At 36.2% G+C, this 25,417-nt stretch overlaps 1 protein-coding gene across 2 annotated transcripts in view; it reads right to left on the bottom strand.

Annotated features, from left to right (window-relative positions):
• Acvr1c (activin A receptor type 1C) overlaps positions 1 to 8,964 on the bottom strand; it is a 35,532-nt gene extending 26,568 nt beyond the window's left edge. For both annotated transcript variants that reach the window (XM_042683517.1, XM_042683516.1), the window contains exon 1: positions 8,761 to 8,964. In XM_042683517.1, the coding sequence (XP_042539451.1) occupies positions 8,761 to 8,914 (154 nt within the window). In that variant the 5' untranslated portion in view covers positions 8,915 to 8,964. The remainder of the gene's footprint in view (positions 1 to 8,760) is intronic.
• Positions 8,965 to 25,417: the final 16,453 nt, after the last annotated feature.

Consider the following 25,417-nt stretch of genomic DNA (forward strand, 5'->3'; position numbering starts at 1 on the left):
TTATGACTGCAAGAAATATAACAAAGCCTACAAAGACAAAGTAAAGAATAATAGCATCCACAATTGCTGCATTTGGACATTGTCATTGCTTTAATATTTAAAACTGTCTATTTATGATAATCAGTTGGATTTGGCAGGTCACTTCTCAAAAGATACTGAAGATATCTAAATTAATAAGCATTGAGAGAAGGGCAAGTTTTTTAATATTATATTTCTCAAAGTATACAATTATTCTACCAAAGTAACTCCTAAAAATTAAGGTCATGTATAGTGTGAAAAAATAAGGTATTTTTAAAGTCAAATTGTTGGATTCAATATAATCTAAATATAGATTAAACTGTGATTACAATGATCTGAATTAACTTGCCTCAATGTAATAAATCTTAATATTTAAGAATGAATAGGCAAGAACATTTTAAAAAGCCATTTAAAGGGAAAACATGGTTACTTGTAGTTCAAAGACAGGCCAAACCAAAAGTTTGCAAAACTCCATCTCTGCAAAACCCCATTTCAACCAAAACAAACTTGGATGCAGTGGTATGTAACTTCCATCCCAGCTATAAAGAAGATGCAAATAAGAATATCTCCAGCTAGTCCTCATTCAAATTTGGGACCCTGTTCAAAAAGCATGAGTCAAATGCTAGAGCACCTGCCTAGCAAGCACAGAGTCCAGGCAACCCCAGAACCACAAAAAGAAAAAGAAAAAAGTGAAACTAAAACAGTAACTAGATATTCTGATACACTTTTACTGGTTTAATAGTGAAATGAAGGGCTGGGAATGTGGCTTAGTGGTCGAGTGCTCACCTAGCATCCAAGAGGTCCTGGGTTCCATTCCTCAGTACCACATACACAGAAAAAGCTGGAAGTGGCACTGTGGCTCAAGTGGTACAGTGATAGCCTTGAGCAAAAGAAGTTCAGGGACAGTGCCCAGGTGCTGAGTTCAAGCTCCAGGACTGGCAAAAAAAAAAATTTGAATAGTGAAGTAAACTAATAAATTAGTAATAATTTTGTAATAAAAAGAATTTATTACTTTAGTAGAAAGTTAAAATAATGAATTTCCTAGTTTTTTGGGGCAATTCTACATTTGAAATATTAGTGTTTTTCAACTGTAAACAACTTTACTAGTGGGGTCTAATCAGTATTCTTATTTAATAAAATAGCAAAGATAAAAATATCTCACACATTTCCAAAGTGCTCATGGTTTGCAGAATTGAAGTATAGAGAATAAGTAGAAGCTATGTAAGATGAACTTATTTCTGTGTGTCACAAAGAATCCTGTACCAAGTAGTACCAAACACTCACAAAGATTTTTAGGAGGCCAAGAGTAAGTGCCAGCACTTCCCCAGCTGCTGAGTTACTGGGTCACCAACAGTGAGGGCACTGAGCAGGGAGGCATGAGTTATATTCAAGGTAGAAATTATGCTACTCAAGAGGTTGAAATCTGAAGAATACTAGCTTTGAGGGAAAGTCTTTGAGACTCATCTCCAATTAACCTCCAAACAACAACAACAACAAAAGGAAAGTGGCACTGTGGTTCAAAGTGGTACAATGCTGCCACTGAGCAAAAAAGAACATAGGGACAACACCAAGACCCTGAGTTCAAGCCCCACAACTGACAAAAGAAAAGTGAGAAAGAAAGAGGGAGAGAGAGAGAGAGAGAGGAAGGAAGGAAGGAAGGGAGGAAGGAAGGAAGGAAGGAAGGAAGGAAGGAAGGAAGGAAGGAAGGAAGGAAGGAAGGAAAAAGGAAGAAAGAAAGAGAAAGAAAGAAAGAAAAAAGAAAGAAAAGAAAGAAAGAAGGGAGGGAGGGAGGGAAAAAGGGAGGGGAGGGAAGGAAGGAAGGAAGGGAAGGAAGGAAGGGAGGAAGGAAGGAAGGAAGGAAGGAAGGAAGGAAGGAAGGAAGGAAGGAAGGAAGGAAGGAAGGAAGGAAGGAAGGAAGGGGAAGAGAAGGGAAAGGTAGGGAAGGGAAGGAAGGAAAGGAAGGAATGGAAAGGAAGAAAGGAAGAAATTGTGTCACAAAGAAATGAAAACAAGTGCCTAATCATTACAAGTAGAAGGAGGCCAGCAGAAGCATGCCAAGTCCAAGTGACTTCATTTCCATCACACTGGCTATCCAGAAATGGCCTAGCCATCTGAGGTAACAGATGAAAGAGTCAAGAAGGCAAAAATTCACTTTGTCTTAACCTAGAAGCATAAAGAAAATTCTCTGGTTTTACTCATCTTGTTTTGTCAACTCCTGACTTTCCTTCCATGGTTGAGCCCATGAGCAATGTGGACCATCAAGCACTGCACAAAAGCCACACTGTTGTCACTGTATTTGATTTCGGTGTCCTGCATTTTTCTAACTTGGGGAGGGAAAGCGAAATAACAAAATGCTGAAATAAGAATACAGGTTGACCCATTGTCACAATGAGATGTATAAAACACTATGTACTTTACAACTTCAGTGCGCGGGGGTGGGGGTGGGGGGGATGTTGGGGAGGTGGGGAGGAAAGGGATGATAGGGGAAAAACAAAGGAGGGGGTAACAATGCCCAATAGGAAATGGACTCATTACCTTACTCAGGTAACTGTAACTCCTCTGTACAGTATCTTTACAATAATATATATATATTTTTTAAAAAAAACCACACTGTCTACTTGTCAAGAGTGCTTTTCTGTCTTTCACACATGCACAATGAAATTTGAAATTGGCAGATCCCATCTACAGAACAGGGAACACCAATCATATTCACTGATGACTCCTGGTGATGTTGCTGGCACTGGTTGTGTGAGTGCCCAGCCTGGAGGTCCCAGCCTTTGCCCCAACAGCTACCACTCCACAGAAAGCTAATAAGCACCTAGCTCTGCCTCCTAAAGAGAACACCACCACACAGGTACCATATATGCACATTCCTTTCCTATGTAATGTCTCTAAAAGGAACAGTTTCTCAGTTGAAGAAATTTGAATTGAATGAATTGTTGTACAGCAATTCTTATGGACATACTAATCAGGGGCTACAAAACATACCTTCCCTATTATAAGGAATATTTAAAATTCAATTGATATATTATCTCAACAAATTTAAAAAAAAAAACTGGGATCTGTTGGCTCACACCTGTAAGCCTAGCTACTCAGGAGGCTGAGATATGAGAGTCATGGTTCAAAGCCAGCAGTGTAGGAAAGGCTGTGAGAATTTTACCTCCAATTAACCAGCAGTAAACTGGAAGTGGCAGTGTGGCTCAAAGTGGTAGTGAGGTAGACTTCAGCAAAAAAGCTCAGGGACAGAGACCAGGCCCTGAGTTTAAGCCCCACAATCACACACACACACACACACACAACTCATAAAAATAATCTCAAAAAAGTCATAAAAATTCTCAAAAATGTAATGTCTAATCAAGATTTTTAAATGCCTTTCACCAAATTAAAACCAAAAGGAAATCTCTGCAGTTGATAACAAGAACTTACGGACGCTAGTGACTATTCTAAGTAATGATGACAGATTGAATGCGTATCTCTTAGAACCATGATAAAGACAAGTAGGGATCTACTAGACATCACATCACAGTGGAGGTCCTGAGCAATGCATAAATTCAAGGAATGGAAGTCAAATATATATATATATATATATATATATATATACTTATACATTACAATAGTTTATATATAATAGTTTATATTATATTACAATAATTTAAAAGAATGCTTGTATTCACAGATAACTGTGTATGTCAAGAATTTCAAAGAAACCTTTTTAAAGAAAGTACTAGAATGAAAAAGGTAGTGGGAAAATTGATATGACTGAGGAAGGAAGAGATAGATGAGATGGGAAAGAGTGACAGATGACTACAGTGGACGTGTGAATTGCCATGTTAAATTGTAGCCCTGTTGAATGGTAAAGCAAACACACAAATAAGTATTTTTAATTGCTAGAACTAGCCAGGCATCAGTTACTCTTGACTGTAATCTTAGTTACACAGAAGGCTGAGACCTGAAGAATTTTAGTTCAAAGCCAGCACAAGCAGAAAGGTCTATGAGATGCCATAATCTCCAATTAACCAGCAAAATGCCAGACAGGCAGTGAGGCTCAAGTAGTATAATGCCAGCCCTGATCAAGAAAGCTGATTTCAAGCCCCACAAAAAATAAAATACCTAGGAATTAACTAAAGAAGTGAAGGACCTCTATGATGAAAACTTTAAAATCTTGAAAAAGGAAATCAACACAGAATTTAAAAAATGGCAAAACCTCCCATGCTCCTGGATTGGAAAGATTAACATCGTGAAAATGGCAATACTTCCCAAGGCTATCTACAAATTCAACGCAATACCTATCAAAATTCCAACCTCATTCTTCAAGCAAATAGAAGAGGCAATCCAAAAATTCATATGGAACAATAAAAAACCCCGAATAGCAAAAATGCTCCTCAACGGAAAGAACACTGCTGGAGGAATATCAATACCACATTTCAAACTCTACTATAAAGCCATAGTAATCAAAACAACTTGGTATTGGCATAAGAACAGACCTCAGGACCAATGTAATGGAATTGAAAACCCAGAAATGAACCTACAGACCTATAGCCATATAATCTTCGATAAGGGAGCTAAAACAATAGAATGGAAGAAAGACAGCCTCTTCAGTAAATGGTGCTGGCAAAATTGGTTAACTACATGTAGAAAACTAAAGCTAGATCCTTATATATCACCCTGCACCAGAATCAACTCCAAATGGATCAAAGACCTTGAACTCAAAGCAGACACTCTGAAAACAATACAGGATGGAATAGGAGAAACCCTAGGTCTCCTTGGCTCAGGCCGAAATTTTCTGAATAGAGACTCGGAAACACAACAAATCAAAGAAAGGTTGGACAAATGGGATTGCATAAAGTTGCAGAGCTTCTGCAGGGCAAATGATATAGCTGGCAAGATCAATAGAAAGCCCACGGATTGGGAGAAGATCTTTACTAGCCATATAACCGACAAGGGCCTCATATCTAAAATATACTTGAACTCAAAAAATTAACCCCCCCAACAACAAATCCTCAAAGAAACAACTGCCCAATAAATAAGTGGGCGAAAGACTTAAAGAGAAACTTCTCTGAAGAAGAAAGAAGGATGGCCAATAGACACATGAAGAAATGTTCAACATCCCTAGCCATAAAAGAAATGCAAATCAAAACAACATTGAGATATCACCTCACTCCAGTTAGAACGGCAAAAATCAAGAACTCTAACAACAACAGATGCTGGAGGGGATGTGGACAGAAAGGAACCTTACTTCATTGTTGGTGGGAATGTAAACTTGTTCAACCACTTTGGAAAGCAGTATGGAGGTTCCTCAAAAGACTTCACATAGACCTCCCCTATGACCCAGCAATCCCACTTTTGGGCATTTACACAAATGTTCACAAACAAGACCACACTAAAGCTACCAGCACAACTATGTTTATTGCAGCATTATTTACCATAGCTAAGATATGGAACCAACCCAGATGCCCCTCAGTAGATGAATGGATCAAGAAAATGTAATATATATACACAATGGAATTCTATGCCTCCATCAGAAAGAATGACATTGCCCCATTTGTTAGGAAATGGAAAAACTTGGAAAAAATTATATTAAGTGAAGTAAGCCAGGCCCACAGAAACATAGGTCCCATGGTTTCCCTTATTTGCAATATCTAGTATATGTATGAGTCAAGCAGAAAAGGTCAGATAATGTGATGTTAGGAAAATGAACCCTTAGATATGTATTTTAATGCTTTTTTATTTCATGCATTTGTTTCTAATGCATTTATAAGATTATCTCTTTGTTGCTTTGTATGTCCCTCCCCCACAGTATAACTCCTGCTTTCTCTATATTTGATGTCAGTATAACTTGTGGAGGAGATGGGGAAAAACCAGTTGTTTAAGGATACAGGTGGACCTGTTGCAACAATGAGAAGTACAAGTTGTCATGTCCAAAATGAGCTCTACAATGTCGGTGCGGGGGGGGGGGGGGGCAAAGAGGGAGGACGGAGAAGGATTGGGATTGGGGGGGAGGGGGAAGGCTGGGAAGGGATGTGAAGGGTAAACAAAGGAGGAGGCTGCAATGCTTGGTTAAGAAATGTACGCATTATCCTGCCCATGTAATTGTAACGCCTCTGTACAGTATGTTCACAAATAAAATTAAATTAAATTAAAAAAAAAAGAAAGCTGATTTCAAGACCCCATATTGGGGCATGTGTGCATATGTGCATTCCCACGTGTATATATGTACACACACACACACACACACACACACACACACACACACACACACCCCAAAAGGAAAAAAAATGTTAGGACAATATAAATTCTGTTTTAGGATGTAAGGTCAATATACAAAATTGATTTATTTTATATAGTAGAAGTTAACATTTAGAAGTTAATATACTATATAAAGCAGCATCCACAAGCAGGAAAGCTTCCATGAAATATGTAGATAGCCTGCTCTCCAATAACGCTAGAACAGCACAAAGAGTAACTGAAAGGCTAAATAAGTGTGAAGCATAATATGCTCATAGATCAATACTGTTAACATGCCCATTTTCTCCAAATTATCTATAGATTCAACTAATCTAATCAAAATCTCAACATGTGTTTTGTAGAAATATTCAAAGTACTTACAAAATTTAAAGTAAAATGTAAATAATGACTAAATATAATAATGACTAAATCAGTTTTAAAACAATGTTGGAGTGTCACACAACCTATCTTCAATAATTACTATTAAGCTGTAATAATCAGAACAGTTCAATAGTGACCTAAGTCATACAAAACAACTAAATAACTAAGGAGACCAGATACATTCTCTCTCCCCTCCCCCTCTCTCTTTCTCTCTCTCTCACACACACACAGTCACTTTATTTTCCATAAAAAATGTCAAAGTAAAGTTTCACCTTTACCTCCCTGATATTTGCTGAGTTCTTTTATTAAAACTGAACATAAACCTAGATATACAATCTGAAATGTTAAAACTTCTTAAAGAAAATATGTATAAACTTTGGGTAAAGACTTCTCAGGACTAGAAACAGATAATAATAATAATAACAATAATAACAAATCAGTCTATCAAATGTTTACTCTCTATGAAAATAGCTTCAAAAATGTCAATGCAGAGTAAAGGAGAAATAATCAAAACAAATATACCTAGAAGTGGATTGTTATCAAAATATCTAAAAACTTTTATACTTATAAGATAACTAACCCAATATTTTATAGACACTGTTCCAAGTCATGGAGATGTAGCTAAGTAGTAGAATGCTTGCTCAGCAGGTGAAAGTCCTTAGGTTTGCCTCAAGCACCACAAGAAAGCAAAATAAAAAAATTATCTTCCGAAAATATTCTGTAAAGATCAGGATGTTAGATTATGCCTTGCTGATATAAGTAGGAGATTGAAATCAGGAGGATTGGAGTTTTGAGGCTTAGAAAGTAAGTATGCAAGACACCATATCAAGAAAATTGGGTAGATTTGGTGCACACTTATGAACAGGAGGCCAACATTGCATTTCTATCACCTCAGTATTCTCAGTTCATTCCAGGGGTACTGATGATATATTTTTTTAAATCACTATACATTTGATTTTTGTTCATTTATTTCTTTTTTCTTATTCTTTTAATATTTTTGGCATACATCATAAGTCAGACCCACAGAGACAAAAGTTGAAAGAGTTCCCTCATTTGTGAGCCTGAATTAGCTTATAAATCTGTAAGTATATACTTTGGTAGTATGCAAATGGTGACAAATATGGCAGATTCGAGGCTAATCTAAATAGAGTAATTACTTAGAAAAGCAAAATCAAAGCCCACCAGTAAACACAGGAAATGAGTACTTGCAAGAGGAACAGTGGGGTCAAGTGGAGCGGGGTAGACAAATGAAGAAGAGAAGCAAGAAATAATACAGTCAAGAATCCAATGTAGTCAGGCACCAGTGGTTCATACCTGTAATCCTAGCTTCTCAGAGGCTGAGATCCAAGGATTGTAGTTCAAGGTCATCCCATGTAGGAAAGTCCACGAGACTCTTTTTTTAAAAATTAATTTCATTGTCAAGGTATTGTACAGAGGGGTTGCAGTTACATACGTAAGGTAATGAGTCCATTTCTTGAGATTCTTATCTCCCAGTAACCACCAGAACACTGGAAGTGGCACTATGGCTTAAAGTGGTAGAACACTAGCTTTGAGCAAAGGGCTCAGGGACAGTGCCCAGGCCTTGAGTCTAAGCCCCAAGACTGACACCCCCCCCCAAAAAAGAATCCAATGCATATCCTACAAAATTAAGAAAAGTGTGAGAACATATTCCCCCAAATTAAGAAGAGTGTGAGAAGGATAGTTAGAGGCAGGATGGGTAATGTTGAAAGGGGTAACACTGATCAAGATGCACACTGTATTCATAAACTGCTTCATTAAATGGAAAACTCCTTTGTACAACTATTTAAAGATAATTAAAACAAATTTAAAAATCCACAAAACACATTTTACTTTAGGTTTATTAATCACATCAAAAAATACTATTCATGTGGACAAATTTCTCTCAAATTGTCTTGCTATTGTCAATGTTTTGACACTGAGTGCAATGTAAAAAGAAAGAAAAATCAAGCTCAGCAATACTCTAGAGAGTTTTACCAGCCTTAAAAGAAAAAGGAGAGGAAAACTATAAAACAGATTTTCTTATTTATAGAAATGTAATACAGTTTAATTTCTACCATGTTTATACTTTTGCAAGAATAACACTACATTAGGAATGAATAAAGATAAACTCTTTACCTGTTGGAAGGTGTAGTGTTATGTTGTTGCAAAAATCTGTGAAGCAGCATTCAGTTTTGGTAACATTGTTGGAACTGTGACAGAAGACTTGTGCATTTAACTCTGGGAGTGACACACAAGATTTGATCACCTGCTCCTTCCCATTGGTTAGCATGACTGAGGCCCAACATGCTCCTTCTGTTTGGCAGGTGAAGTTTGAGGAGTCACACAAAAGGCACACACACTTCAATCCTGGAAAGAATAAGGCAAAATGCTTTTTAGAATGGAAAAGGTATCATTCAATGTTTCCAACATAGTTGGAAATGTAAATTCAATCTTAAGGGAAACCTTAAGGTTTAAATCTTAAGCATTTAAATAAACAATTAAAGTTTCATTAAATAGGCTACTCAACAATCATTTGACATTGCTACTATCTTTGTAATTTTTAATACGTTTTCCTCTATATTGTACTCTAGATCCTTCATGAGCTCAATTAATTTACTCCTAAATCAATAGCTCCTGGGAAATGCTAGGAAACAACATCATCTCAACCACCAAGAGATGCTGTCTAGCATCATTTGCAGAACATTCAACTGTGGTAACAGCAGCTGTGCAACTGAGCAACATCAGTGTGCCCTGCTCACTCACCCATTTTCCTTTTGACTTAGAGGAGCATGCTAAACACTATCTGTAGAAACGTATAGCTTTAAAAATAGTTGGCACTCTTAGTATTTACAGACTCCGACATTTTAACATAATTATTATTGGTGTGGTAATGTTGAAGATATTAATGAGCTATGACACTGCCCCTTTCACTAAGGAATTTATCCCAGAATGACAGTCACTCATAGATCAGGACCTTGACGTTATGTTCTCCACTTCACACAACTTTTCCATAAAGCAACCCACATCGATAACAGAACTGAATGCACCTACAAAAGTAAAACTTGCGAAGTTTCAGTTCTGTTAATTAGTTGTCTCGCTCATATCTCAACATTCCTGCCTACCACATCCCACCCCCAATAATCCACACTACTTCACATGCAAAATGGTGCAGTATTTCTATGTGAAACGCCTGTCAAGATGAAGAATCTAGAGCTTGTAATTTATTCATATTTTAGAAATATGTTATTTCTATATAGTACAATTCTAAATAATGTTTCATATTATTCATAAACCTATGTCAAATTATAAATGTCCCTATAATTATCTGAGTGTCCAAAGTTTCATCATGGAACCATTACTAATAAATGATTGGCTAATCACTCAAATTACAGCTAATTTTATACTCATAAAATACCATAATGAACTCAATAATTAAATATGTGTTCATTTCATGTGCATTCATCATGGCATATAAAAATCCCATTGTAATTGTGGGACTCAATTGTCACTATTTCCATTTTGTAGATATGAAATGAGGCTCAAAAATATCAACTAATCAGCTTAATGTAACCGTCTCTAGACTACACCAGCAATATCTTTTTTATCTCACTAAAGCTGCCAATTTTCCAAAAAGCATTTACCCACCACACTAGTTCCTAAAAACTGAAAATAAAGTGTAATTCTTCTAATATAGTAACAAAAAATTAGCAGATAATTAATAATTGACAATTTTGTTCTGTATTGTCTTAGTAACTTTTAAAACACAGTTATTTTTGAACAAGCATTACCTACAGATGGCCAGATAAAAAGCAATATCATATTCCTTTTACCTAAAACAAATGATCTCACTTTTCAGCTTATCTACATTCTATATTAAATAAGTTTCCAGCAACCTACTCTCATTCTCTTTCTTCTAAGCACTACTGTATCCTTCAAAAGATGATGACATAATATTTCTTATCAAGGAATCATTTGAATGTATATTTAACAAGTTACAAATATTTCCTTCAGTTTTAAATCGAAGGTACCAACAAAAATAATGCAGACTTAGGTGATAATACAAAAAAATGACAGCTAAATTTACATCTTGCATGATGGAAAACACTGACAAAGTTGAGGATTTGTTAATGATAATGGGTCTAAACATCTGCCAAATGTGCCCATTTATTCCAGGCCAGTTGATATTACCTTGACTACCATGAGTGAGTAGCATATGACATATTCAGTCTCACATTTTTCATTTCTCACCAGTCCACTAGAAAGTAACATTTGGCATATAATTAAAGTGTATTTATAGCAGCCACCCTCAACATAGAACCTAGTGCTGCCAATTAAAATGTAAGTTGCTATTAATGATTAGACTTATACTTTCCTACTTGGTTTTCAAAACTTGATGTTTAATTGAGTCAATTATACGAGACTATTCCATGACAGGATAAATCTGGTTATTCTGCCTTCTGAGTCTTTATCTTACTCTTCTCATTACAATATACTTGAGTCATATAGAAAGAGTTAGTAAATGAGGATGAAGAATGAGGCAATTACCCACAATAAGGAGGTCTATTAGATCCTTCCCCACAAGGAAGACTGTACTTTTCTTGTGTCTCCTCCCACTCCTTTAATTAGCTCCCCGTCTCTCCCTTTTTGCCAATTAGTCTATAAAAGCCAAGACATCTGTTATCCACAAGACATCTGTCACCCACATCCACCAAAGGATGTGCACATTCCTAATCAACCAGGAAATAAAGTTTCATCCATATTTACATGAAAGGACTAGCACACCCTGGTGTACAGAAGTATAAAAGAGAGAGAGAAAAAAAAACTTTATTTGCATTTTAAAAGTCAAATACTTTCTTAGCAAATAGTAGTTATTTTTGACTGGATACTATGTTCATTAAGTTGATTTCCTATTACCTTTTTCCTATATTTTTAGACTTAATGCTACAGTATCCATTAATGAAGCTTCAATGTAAATGTCTTACACTCCTTCCTCTTTTCCAGATGTTAGATATACAGATATTTTCAATCAACATCTCTAATTTTAGACCAGGCTATCAAATATGAATGGCTTTATTTTAATTTATAAAGAGTGTGACTGGTCTGACACTGCATATATAACCTTTCCATCACTTACAGGCTTTTGAATGAACAAAGGGAGCCATTCAAGCTTGTCATTTTTTTGGAATATGAGCAGGAAAGAAGCCAGGACCACTAGCACTAGTGAATCTGAAGGAAAGCCACACAATTTAAAACAAACATTTGTCTTTCTTTTTTAGCTTCTGGACTTTTTTGTTGTTTATTTTTTGGTTTTGTTTGAAATAAACCATAGTCAATTTATTTAGATAATTGATCTAGCTTGAATATCTAAAATGTACTCTATCCGGAAATAACACTTTTTTGTTGACAGATACTCTATATCAAATGTCCTGCTTTTCTTTTCTTTTCTTTTCTTTTCTTTCCTCTTAGTCCTTTGGAGATGGAGGCTATGTTGCCCAGCCTATTGTCTAACTGCTGGGCTCACTCAGGTGATTGTCCTATCTCAGCTTCCCATATACTGAGACTACAGACACATGACACCATGCTTGGCTTTGTTTCTCTTAATTGTAAAGAAAAGAGGAATGAAGAAAAAAATGTTAGTGAAATATGGACAATACATCCAATATTATGGGAATACACTCAGCACAAAGAGAAATTGTCCTTTTGTGCCAAATGGGAGTTATGCTCTTTTTTCAGAAGGCCTCCTCTTTTAAAAACTATATTTACTTTATTTTATTATCTTTAAGTACTTTTATAAAGGAGTTGTCATTCAACAAAGCAGTTTATGAATATAATGCATCTTAATCAATGTCACCCCTTTCAACATTTTCACTTGTCCCTCTCCTACCCATACCTTCCCTCGCTTTTCTTAATTTTGTAGGATATCCATTGAATTTTTGATTGCCTCTTTATAGCTGAGAAGAAATGGAACCACCCTGCCTGGATAGACATAAGGGAAAAGTCCTAACTTCCAGTTCAATTTAGGAAGAATACAATGCACTGTGGATTAATTTTTTTGGGGGGTCCGGTCATGGGGCCTGAACTCTGGGCTTGGGCGCTGTCCCTCAGCTCTTCAGCTCAAGGCTAGCACTCTACCCCTTGAGCCACAGAGCCACTTCCAGCTTTTTTTTCTGCTTATGTGGTGCTGAGGAATTGAACCCTGGGCCTCATGCATGAAAGGCAAGCGCTCTACCACTGAGCCACCTTCCCAGCGCCCTGTGGATTAATTTTAACCACTTAGAACTTCCTCTCTCCACGAGTAAGATTTTCAGTATAAGTAGCTTATGTATTACTTTATCTGTGGTAGCTAAGAAGAAAGGAGCAGATTTGGAAATATGAGTGTCCACAGTACAGGTTTGAACTCTCAAATTCACACACTAGTATTTCAGGTGAAGAGAAAATCCTTCTAGTTTATACCCCACCAAAACTTCTCCAGTAAATATTAAAGAATATTTATCTTGTTCAATATTTATTTATCATATGAAAATCTAATGTTCTTTCCAACATCATACAATTCGGAGGGGAACAGGAGGAAAAATGATGAGAGCCTGAAAACACCCATCATTCCTGTGAATTATGTTAAACATCCAGAGACTGTTGCCTAATCCTTTAATCATAGTATATACACAGTCACAGAGTCAACATGCAAAACCAAAAGTGGTCCAAAGGGGTTGCATACTATAGCAATTTGATTGATTACCCCACAGTCTATTATGTAGAAATAAAAGTGTTTGCAAGTAACACTTAAGTGGATAACAAAAATAGAGCTTAAAACTGACTGGGATTTATACATAGCCTCCATATTTTACTACGTACAGAATGGAGAATATGATGGCACAATATCATAATGCTTTTAGTGTAATTTTTAAAACTATGTAACAGAGTAAAATAATCATTTGGACATTTTGCTTATCATCATAGTTATTAACTGAAAAATTCCCAAAAAGGCCTTTTCTAAAATTACTATTAATAATATTAGCTACTAGAGTATGCTGCAAATAAAAGTCAAGCATAAAAGAGTGTAAACTAATCAATGAGGTATGACAAAATGACCTGTCTCTTTGACTATCCCCTAGAACAGATGAAAATGCAAGAAAAGAACCCTTAGGTCAGGGGATGACAAGCTTCTTCCTACCTTAGGATGTCAGGCATCAGCGGGCAACGGGTGTTGGGGTGAGTATATGTGATGACTGTACAGGGAAGAGAAATCTAAATCCTTGTTCCCTTAGGGAGGACATGGACTATCCAAGGGCCCATGACCACATTCAGGCCTTGTGGTAAAAGAAAGAAAAGGACGTTGTTTGAGGCTTCCCATCTGAAAGCATCATATCAAAGCAAAGGGCATGTCTAGTCATAGACACAATCCCTTGGCCACTCTTTTATACATAGAGCTTCCACTTAATAAAATAGGTCATTTTCTTACATAAACAGCCTAAATATTTTCTCAGCAAACTGGTCCTTCAGCTTGGGTTTTTGAAAGCTATTATCTTCCATTTAGAAGAATAGTAAAGCTTTATGGGTCCCAATCATACTTAAAGCAACTTCACCACTGTTATTACAACCTAATAGGCTAGAGCTTCAGCTCATGTTGCTTTTTGAATTTCATCTCTTTATCTTGACCTTCAGACCGTAGGTTTTCTCTTCATAGTTTCAACATAATAATTTTTCCTATCTTTGCCTCTCCTCTTGTTCACTTTGCCACTGCTCTTTTCTCTTCTTTGAAAATCCTCCAGGTCTTGGAGCAAATGTCACCACTTCAGAGAAATCTTTCCTGCCTTCTCTTGAGCTATCTTGACACAGTTGGTAATTAGCTCATATATTTTATTAGCCCCATAACAGTATAAACTTTGTGAAGGCAAGAACTTCCTACTATTTTCCTTTCTTTAAAGAAATTGTAGGAATTTAATGAAAAACTCAATAATCATTATTCTCCCCTACTGATCCACTACATACACTAGCTGTCTTTTCAGGTTTTTTTCATCAAAAATACTTTAAACCTATGCCTTTCCCCCTATTATCTGCTCTCCCCTCATCCACATCTCAATCCCTTCCCTCTGCATTCTTTTATCCTTTTCTGTGTAGAAGAGATCATATTCCCAATGCCTAGAACAAAGTCCAACAGTAGGGTAAAAATCCCATAAAGATATTTTAAAGTTGAAAATTACAAAAAAGTCCACAACCCCACAATTATTCTTATCATGATGTTTTTTCTATTTATCACAGTAAAATTAAACTCATAAACACAATTGTAAGCACAGTGTTTTTTGAAATATTCTTTCAGTGTTGTATTCTGAGCTTTCTGATCATCTAATAATGTGCACATGTCTACCATCACGGGAAATGGACAGCATATAGAATTTCCTTATATTTAGGTATTTATTTTGCAATTAAATAACATCATATTGGATATTTTTTGTCTAAATTTCATTTCCTAAGTTACAGTCCCAGAATTAGAAGTACCTAAGACATTCCTCTCAGCTATTGTCAGATAGCTTCCCAGAGAAGTTGTATCAATTAAGATTTCCATTGGTTTTGTATAAAAGCACTGGTTTTATAGTACATTTGTTAGCATTAGGTAGGCTCAATAAAACCTTAATAATATAATAGGCAGATTTATCTTTTTTTTTTTTTGTCAGTCATGGGGCTTGAACTCTGGGCCTGGGTGCTGTCCCTCAGCTCTTCAGCTCAAGGTTAGCGCTCTACCATTTAAGTACAGTGCCACTTCTGGTTTTCTGGTGGTTTATTGGAGAAAAGAGTTTCACAGACTTTCCTGCCTGGACTGGCTTTGAGCTGAGGTCCTCAGATATCAGCCTCCTGAGTAGCTAGGATTACAGGCGTGAGCCACTGGTGCCGGGCTAGATATTGTATCTTATATTAATTTTTACTTCCATACTAATGGAATTCAACTTTTTTCCTCAACTATTTCTTTTGCTTTCCTTCTGAGTCAATTTATTTTTTGTCGAAGTTATTATTATTGTTGTTGTTACTGTTATTGTTATAATTGTCAGTCATGGCCTGGGCACTGTCCCTCAACATTTCAGCTCAAGGCAAGTGCTCTACCACTTAAGCCAAAGCGCCACTTCCAGTTTTTTCTGCTTATGCAGTGCTGAGGAATCGAACCCAGGGCCTCGTGCATGAAAGGCAAGCACTCTACCACTTAGCCACCTTCCCAGCCTTGTCGAAGTTATTTTCTGGTTAATATTAAGGTGTCTTCTCAGTATGAAAGAACTCTTGGTAAAGCTTTTATATTATTTTGCTTCCTCTGAGTATATTATCTTCAGTTTGTTGTCTCAGTGTTGGAGATAGAATCACAACTTTTCAAATGCTAGGCAAGTGCTCTAATTGGTTTTGATTTTTTTAAAAGATATTTCCACTTGTCAAAATAAAAGTCAAGTAAAACACAACATAAAGGAAGTAAAAGAAAATAAATTGCTCTTATTCACATATATCCCCTAAATTATTACTATGAATAGTCTCTCCAAATTTTTCTCTATGGAATTTTAACATATAATCCACATAGTGAGATGCTAACTAAAATCCTACTAATACTATAAAAATCAACTCTTTCAATCTTGTACTATGCAAATTCTTACTTTTCCTTAAAGCTTAGCAAATCCTCCATCCGGATATTTTCTAAATATTCGATGCTCTTTCCCCCTAGTTTATCATTAGCTCTGGTAACTATATCTTCAATTTGCATGAAAATGGGATTTAGGTTATTCATATTAAGAGTAATACACAAATCTCTTTGACAGATTATGAAGGAAATACTTTACCTAAGTCCTTAGATGCTTTAAAAAAAATGTTTTAAATTCATTATTCAGAGTATTTTACTTAACCATATTCTGACCCCTGAGTTAAGAAAGAAAAGGAAGAGAGGAAAAACAGGTTTGCGGGACTTTGCCCAGTAGGTTAAAGGATGTTAAAAGAGTGTGGTAAAACACGGGATTTCGGGACACTCTGCAGAGCACAGCTTCGTCCAGCCAAGGCAAGGGCAGGGCCCCAGGATTCTATGAGAGGCGTCCTGTTGTAAACATTTGTTCTCCTCATCCAGCAAATTCTGGGTTACCATGGCCAGCCTGTCCAGAGCTCGCTCTCAGCAATCCCTACACATGGCAACCGGCACCTAGCACATGGAGAATCCATGGTAATCCTTGCCTACTAGGCAGTGTGGAAATATCTCCTGTAGGGAGGCTGAATACAGCTCCTGCTGCTGTATGGGGACTAACCTGCCCCCACTTTGCCAACAGCGTCTGTCACACCTACCTTCCAGCTGGAACTCCAATCCCAGCACCCAGCCCACTGCCCGCCCCCACAAGCACCTCATCATCCCCGCCCCAGCCCTGAGAGGCCGTGGACTATGCACAGTGGTCAGACCATTCCATCATCTTTGTACTTTAAGGCTGGGGCTCACGGCCAACCACAGATCCAGGCTTCCGCTTCCTGGTTGAGTTCCAGACCTTCCAATAATGGTCGAATTCAAACCTAGCTTTGGCTGGAGTGACTTTATGCTCCTCTGAAGGATTCCAGGTGCATTTAGGTAACCATCTAGTGGCAGCAGAGGCAGGAAGCAGGCATTTCCATGTCTCCTCAAAGAAAATGATCGTCTCATACCTTTAGCTTTCTGTTATCTGAAATGTAAAAATCAAATGCCTCCCTCATCTAGAAGCCTATTAAATCAATACAGCCATGACTTTAATATGATTTTCCAATTGGAAAAGAACTCCACCTGGCCCCTCCTCCACACACACCCTCTACTGCTCTTGCAGATCCCTGTGTGCTCCTAGAAAAGATGCTTTGAAAGCTTCCTTGCCTTCCTTGCTGGACAGGTATTTAAGAAAGTGAGATTTCTTGATAGTATAAAAAAAAAATCCAGCTATGCAAATATTGCTAATGAAGTCTTTGCAAAATTTATGAATATTTAAAATTTAATATTTGCTGTAGTTTATGTATTCATTTAGATTCCATATATACCTGTTAAAGTTTTGCTCACATAAAATGATACCTGATGGCACTGGTTCAGACTTCAAATCTCAGCTCCTGAGGACACAGAGAAAAGGAGTTCCTGGTTGAAGGCATAAAAGGTCACAGGAAGCTTCATCTCAACCAATGGTGGGGCTCAGTGGCTCATACTTCTTACTCCAGCTATGTGCATGTGTAATATCTGAGTTACACTGGTACATACATGTTTGTCATCCTCAGGGACAGAGAAACCACACATAGAAACATCATGGCCTAGATTGGCCTGGGCATGAAGAGAGATCTATCTCAAAAATAACCAATGTTAAGAGTGGGCTGGAGGCATAGCTCAGGCAGTAACACATGTTCCTAACAAGTGTGAGGCCCTGAGTTCAATCCCCAGTACCATAAAAATGATTATTTAATTTGCTTTAATCAATCTACACTATATACATATATTAAAGCATTACATTGCATCCCATGAAAGATTATAATAATGATTTATTAATTTAAAATAATATGGATTTATAAATAGAAGAGTTCAAAGGAAAAGAAGGGAGAAGAGAGAAAGGAAGGGAAGAAGGAAGGAGGAAAGAAGGAAGACAGGAAATAATAGAGGGAGGGAGGAAAGAACAAGAGAAGGAAGAGAGAGAAAAAAGTGGGAAGAGGGGGGAGAAAGAAGAAGAAAGAGAAACAAAGAGCAATTCTTATAATACCAATGGGACTTTGAATTAAGAACTGATTTTTCCAAAATCAAGAATATCTTTTTAAGGCAAATGCTATTAAAAATTGTATTTTAACATTTCACTTCTCTCTCTCTCTTTTTTGTCAGTTGTATGGCTTAAACTCTGGGCCTTCGGCAAGGCAAGTGCTCTACCACTTGAACCACAGCACCACTTTGGTTTTCTGGTGGTTAATTGGAGATAAGAGTCTCAGAGACTTTCCTGCCTAGGTTGGCTTTGAATTGTGATCCTCAGAGCTCAGCCTCCTCAGCAGTTAGGATTACAGGCATGAACCACCGGTGCCCAGCTTTTACTTATCTTTTGAAGTATATACTTCTCTAGTATAAATGGTAAGTCTTAGGTTTAATGTGTCAGAAAATGCAGCTTCAGTATCCAAGAAGTGTTTGGTTCACATTCAGTGGCACACTCTATATAAAAATGTTATCTCAAATTGAAGTAGCAATTGATTATGGCACTAATAATGATGAATAATAATGACCATCTACCTAAGCTACAAAGAAAGCTAGTAGTGCCTGACTGGATACCAGGAACTTCCTTCGTCAGGGAAGTTGCTGGGCCTTCCTGGATCAATGACCTTGTTCTATGCATATCGTCACTTTCCCGAAATTCAGATATTCAAAGCCAACATCAACCCTGGAGCACCGATCTTAACAGTGTATCTGAACAGTCTATATGTTATCATATCTGATTTCATTGACAACAAACTATTAATGATACAATTTTAACATTGTTTCCAGAGAACAATTAGTCATGGTAACCAACTTCTGAAGGATACAATATTCAGCTCAGCATCTTGTTATAAGAAACAACTGCTACTTCTTTGCATGGAGAATTAAAATTAGGTTAATAAAAGTATTGCTGGAGTCCTGACTTATCCGGGACATTTAAGGGCATAAGATTATGAGTTCTTTGGTTTTAACCTTTGTATTTGGCGCATGGCCTTCAACTGATCTGCCCCAGAAATAATTCAACTAGACAATCTCTAGTTCAAATCCAAAGTTCTACAACCCTAACAGATGAAGGTATCAAGGGAAATAAGAGCTATGAAATAAGAACTGTGTGAGTGATTGACTAGCCAGAGAGACAGGACACTGTTTTCCTGGAGCACAGTTCAGGAAGAAATGTTCCAGACAACTAACTTTAATACAGCCTGAAGCTAATAATCAGAACTCATAATGTTTGGAGGTCTTTTAAGTCATAGAACTACATTGTTGTGTTTTCTAATCTCCACTGAAGTCCAGAAAAGACACAAAATGGAAGAATATCATAGAGAGTTTGGTGGTAGGAGAAGAATATTGTTCATGATGAATTCAAACTGTTTAGGAAAGATGGCATCAAACATTGACAGTTAATTGCAAAAAAAAGTAACTTTGCAAGAAACAAAGAAGTCGTGTCTTCTTTAAAACAAGTTAAAAAAAAAAGTAAGTCATACATAATAAAATATCCAAACTATAGGGATAATAGGACACATAGGAAAAATTGTCTCAAGCTTAGTAGCAAAGTAGCAAAGTAAATTGTGAAGTTAAAAGAGTTCACAGGAGCTCACTTGTCAGAAGTTTTCATCATAATTCACCATCACACGTTTATATGATCAGATCTAGTAAAGAATAGACTATTCTCAATCTAGAAATAAAAGGGGGCTATCCAAAGTAAGAAACTTATCTATCTAAAAATAGAGTGGCAAATGAGTGTTAGAAAGACGACAAGTGATTTGGAAAAGTGTGTGTGCAAGCATGCCTGTATGTGTGCGCATGTGCACACACATCTACATGTGTGATAAGACTGATAATAACTGTGCCTTTGTCCAGCATTGACCCTATGGATCAAAGACTTAATCTAGATAATATGAGTAATTTGTATTTTGCAAAAGAAAAGGGAAGAATCACCTGTCTCTCTCTTCCAAGGAGTGAATGATAAATTTCTCAAATCCATCATTAAAAAAAAATACTTTGAAAACTATAATTCCTGACTTCTAGGGATTATTGTAGTTCCTTTCAAAGACAAGTTGCATCAACTCTACTGGTTCTTTTCTATCAAAACATTATTATACAGAGTAGTTGCCTCTTTTACAGCTATACAAATATATGTCAAAATCGAAGTGAGAAATATAAAAAAGTAACTGAAGCTCTGAGAGGTGTCAAAGCATTAGCCAGAATAAAAGGAAAGAGTCTGAGGTGGCCTGTCCAGTGTTTTGCTGCATCTCTTGTGATAAGTAAAAGTAAAACAAAATTAACAACTATAACAAAGAAGCAAACAAAACCTCAGAAAGAAAAACTACCAATAAATATAAAAAGGTTTACTCTCACTAATATTTCAAAGGGAAAAAAATATAAATTCACAATAGTCATTTGACCAATTAGAAACCACTTTAAAATTACAACACTCAGAAATTGAGAAAATTCTCCCAATGGTCATTCAAATTTCATCCTAACACACAGTTGAGTGTCAATTAGTAAGCACAATCTTTTAGAAAAGCAATCTGAAATATTTGTCTCAAGATTCCTAAAAATATTTATCTTTTTATCTGTATGCCTCTTCTCCTATCTTTACACACACACACACATGCACACAAAATTAGTTTAAAATTCCTATTCTACTTATTATTTATCAAAGTAAAAAAATGGAAAATGGTTAGGCATCTCAATATCAGAATATTTAAATAAATGTGTCTCTATATTGTTGTAGAATCTCACTCTTTAGTAGCATTTAATTGAGTGGATATTGCTCACTGTAAGTGTTCAATGAAAAGTATAGTAGTAAAACACATAATATAATTTCAGTGTATACATGTGTATTTTTTTAAGACTAGAATGAAATGCATCAAAAGAATAGTCCTGAAATTCACAGCTTGAGGTGGATTTTGCATTTTCAGCACTATTGTTATTTCCTGCAATGAATATATATATATATATAAATTGTATAATAAGGTGTGAACATTATTTTGTTAGTCATTTCTTGTTATGTCAAAGCCTTTAATTCACAGGAAGTGAACCCAGATTCATGGGAATATCTTCAGCCCACCATTTTGTGAAGTCCTCTGTGCTAACACTGGTGGCAAGTCTAGAACCCCCACAGCACTGTCTCCCAGTCATGCCAGCCCTGTGTTCAAGTGCCAAAGCTGGAGTTAGTAGTCTGCAAATAGACATGTATTGAAAAGTGAGACTGTCCTTTAAAATCCAGATCTATGACTATCACAAGTAACTCCCATTGTATACAGAAACTTATCTGATTAAATTAATCACTGGCTTTGCCTACCTGATCTGTACAGTCCCTTGCATCTTTGAATTACCTTGGAAGTGGGTTGAGAACGGACCTAATAAGTTGCCCTGTCTGTAGAAGATAGGCATAAAATTGCTGACTACCCACTATGTGATGGTCCTACACCAAACAAGGAGCCCCTCTAGTCTGACTCAGCAAAATGAGGTTTGTTAAGGGCATTAATGAGCCAGTGGAGAGACTGCAGACACAAGCAAAATCATTCATAGCAAGCTTAATGCTACAGCAGAGGAACCTAAATAGCTCATAAGTGCTCCCTGGTAGGTGACAAATGGCCTTTCAAGTTGAGGCAAATGCTTTCACCTTCAAATGAGCCGGTGAGCAATGTTGCATTTACAATGAGCTTTATCGATGTATATAGGTAATGTCCCTGAGTTGCAATTTTCTTTGCTAAGGGAACTATGCCATACTAACAAATTAAATATAACCTACATACTCTGATTTTATTTTTGTTTCATGCAGTATTACAGAATGAAGATGGTACACACAGAAATCTTTTAACATGTGTAAAAATTCCTTACTGAAAATGTTTTATAAAAAGGCAAATCAATTATTTATAATTTTTAATATTTTGTTTAATCATTCTCATAAATGTGTACATCATACAAAATAGTATAGGATTAAGATAGGAAAAATTAAAATATAAAGCATCTCTCTCATGATCACTATTTTCCCAGTCTCCTTTCCCAAAGGTACTCACATTTACTTATTTTTGTTGTCATTTTTTGGGATATTATCTTGGGATAAGAAAAATGAATATATACAACTTTCCTTGATTAACCAATTTGGAACAATATTTGCAAATTTTCTTACTTATATAAGCTTTTAAAGTTAACATACACTTCAATTGGGAGAGGAGATTCAAGTTTATTGAGATCAAATTTACATATGAAACATCCCTTTTACTGCCCACTTTTTAATTTTTTTATTGTAAAGATATTGTACAGAGGCGTTACAGTTATATGAGTAAGGTAATGAGTACATTTCCTATCAAGCATAGTTACCTCCTCCTTTGTTTTTTCCCTACCATCCCTTCCTTCCCACCTCTGAACTCCTCCCTCCCCCTCCCAAGTTGTAAAGTTTGTTTTCAACAAAGTGTGTTGTACATCTCATTGTTACAATGAGACAACCTGTATCCTTATTTCAGCATTTTGTTATTTCCCTTCCCCTCCCCAAATTAGAAAAATGTATATACAAGATGCAGGGAACTGGAATCAAATATAGTGAAAACTGAGGTGATACCATGGGGGAAGAACATACAAAACAAACAAAAAAATCACATATTACATTTTAAATACATTAAAAACAACAGCAACAAAGATAAAAACCTCTTGTGTCCCTATTTTGGGGTTGATTTCACTTCCCATCATCTTAAATGGTCATATGTACATAGCTTTTGACTTTTTGTCTAGACAAATACTAGTTATTGCAGAATAAGGGAAACCATGGGACCTATATTTCTTTGGGCCTGGCTTACTTCACTTAATATAATTTTTTCCAAGTCTTTCCATATCCTAACAAATGGGGCAGTGTCATTCTTTTTGATGGAGGCATAGAATTCCATGATAGACAGACAGACAGATAGAAAGACAGACAGACAGACAGACAGACAGACAGACAGACAGACAGACAGACAGACAGACAGACAGATAGATAGATAGATAGATAGATAGATAGATAACATTTTTCTTGATCCATTCATCTACTGAGGGGAATCTAGGTTGGTTCTATATCTTAGCTCTGGTGACTAATGCTGCAATAAACATAGTTGTGCTGGTAGCTTTAGTATGGCCTTGTTTGTGATCCTTTGGGTAAGTGCCCAAAAGCAGGGTTGCTGGGTCATGTGTAGTCTTTTGAGGAACCTCCATATTGCTTTCCAAAGTGGTTGAACAATTTTTACTGTCCACTTGCATAGGGTTTGGCTACCACTGTTCAATCGTTCCTTCCCACGGACTCCCTCCAATGATCCCTTGACCATCTTCTCTACTTAGGGAAAGTTGCCATGTCTGTTTTAACCCTCTCTCAAGGCAACTAAATGTTGAGAAGAAATGTTATAGCAATATTATAGAAAGATCATCAGGCTAGACCAATCTATTGACAAAATTTCATGCAACTCCTCTCCGCCCCGGCTGCAGGCAAGCACTGGTATTTTCTGTTTCTACAATTTTACCTTTCCAGAAAGTCAAATAAATGCAGGCTTAAAGTCCAGCTTTATTTCATTTGGTTTACGTTAAATTCATACTTCCTACTTCCTACCTCTACCTCCTACTTCCTACTTCCTACCTCAGTTGTTTTTTGAATGAACGTGCAACTATCCATCCATTAATCAATTAAAGGACTCTTGTTTTTTCCCAAGTTTTTACACAAAAATAATATATATTAGTATGCAGATATTTATGTGAAATAAGTTTCATTTCTCTTTGCCAAGTATCTAAAAGTAGAATTAATATGTTGTATAGAAGGTGTGTGTTCAGCCTTAGGTCAGATTGCCAAACTGTTTTATATTCTCACCAGACATGCATGAGAGTTCCAGTTACTTTTATCCTTTGTAAATTCTTATTCAGGTCTTAATTTCTTTGAGTTCGGAGAGATCTCTACACATTTTATATGTACATGGCTTATCAGACGTATGGTTCTGTGATGGCTCCTTCCTTCTCTGAACAGTATCATTCAGAGAATAAAACTTTAATTTTGATGAAGTCTAATTTATTGTTATTTTTTAATTATCTTTAAGTAGTTGCACAAAGGAGGTGCCATTTGACAAAGTAGTGAATGGTGAGCTCTCATTCAAGAAATAATGCCTACCTTAAAAACAAAAGATTGCCTTTGAAGATTTGTTTTGTTTTTATTTGTACTTTTAGATTTTATTTTGCTGTCCATTATCTATCCTGAGTTAACAACTACAGGCAAGCAATGTCTTGTTTGAAGAATTTGTTTGATTTCATTTTGATTGCTTAATAATATCCAATTTTCCACAATTCTTTGTTGAAAAGCTAACCATTCTCCATTAAATTATGTATATAATATATATTATATATAACATATAATATATATATGAAAGTGCAATTGATATGTATTTGTGGTACTTCGTCAGGCTTCTCTTCCAGTCCACTAACCAGTGTACCTTTCCTTTGGCCAACACCAAAATGTTTTATTTACTGTAGCTTTTTGCTTATTGGGGTTTAGTTTATTTGTTCCTTGTGCATATAAGGCAAATGCTCTATCACTGAACTGCATCCTCAACCATTACTATAAAATTAAAGGTCTTGAAATAGAATCACTGTGAATATACTGCCTTTCTTCTTTTTTTCAGAATATAAGGATACTAAATCCTTTGCCTTTCTATATAAATTTTAGAATCATTTTGTCAAATTCAGCAAAAATTTCTGTTGGAAATTTATTTAAGACTTTATGAGTACATTAAGCTTTGAAGTCATTTGGGAACTAATTAACAAAGTACCAACACAAATGATGGTGTATGCCTGTATTCTCACTACTAAGATTGAGGCAGGAAAACAAAGAGTTGCAAGTTAATCTGGACTACACAGTGAGTTCAAAGTCAGCCTGAGCTAGTGAGACTCTATCTCAAACATGCAAAACTAATTGAACTTTCAGTTCCACAAGTATAATAACTTCTTTATTTAGATCTTTGAATTTTTTCAACTGTGTTTTGTAGCTGAATGTGATCTGATCTTATGTATTTTTATATATTTATTGATATTGTCATGTAGTTTTTCTTCTTTGACCTATTGCAATGGTGAATTTAAATATAAGACTTT

This window comes from Dipodomys spectabilis, unplaced genomic scaffold (assembly GCF_019054845.1).
Source record: "Dipodomys spectabilis isolate Male_0828 unplaced genomic scaffold, ASM1905484v1 ptg000081l, whole genome shotgun sequence".
NCBI classification, from domain to species: Eukaryota; Metazoa; Chordata; class Mammalia; order Rodentia; family Heteromyidae; genus Dipodomys; species Dipodomys spectabilis.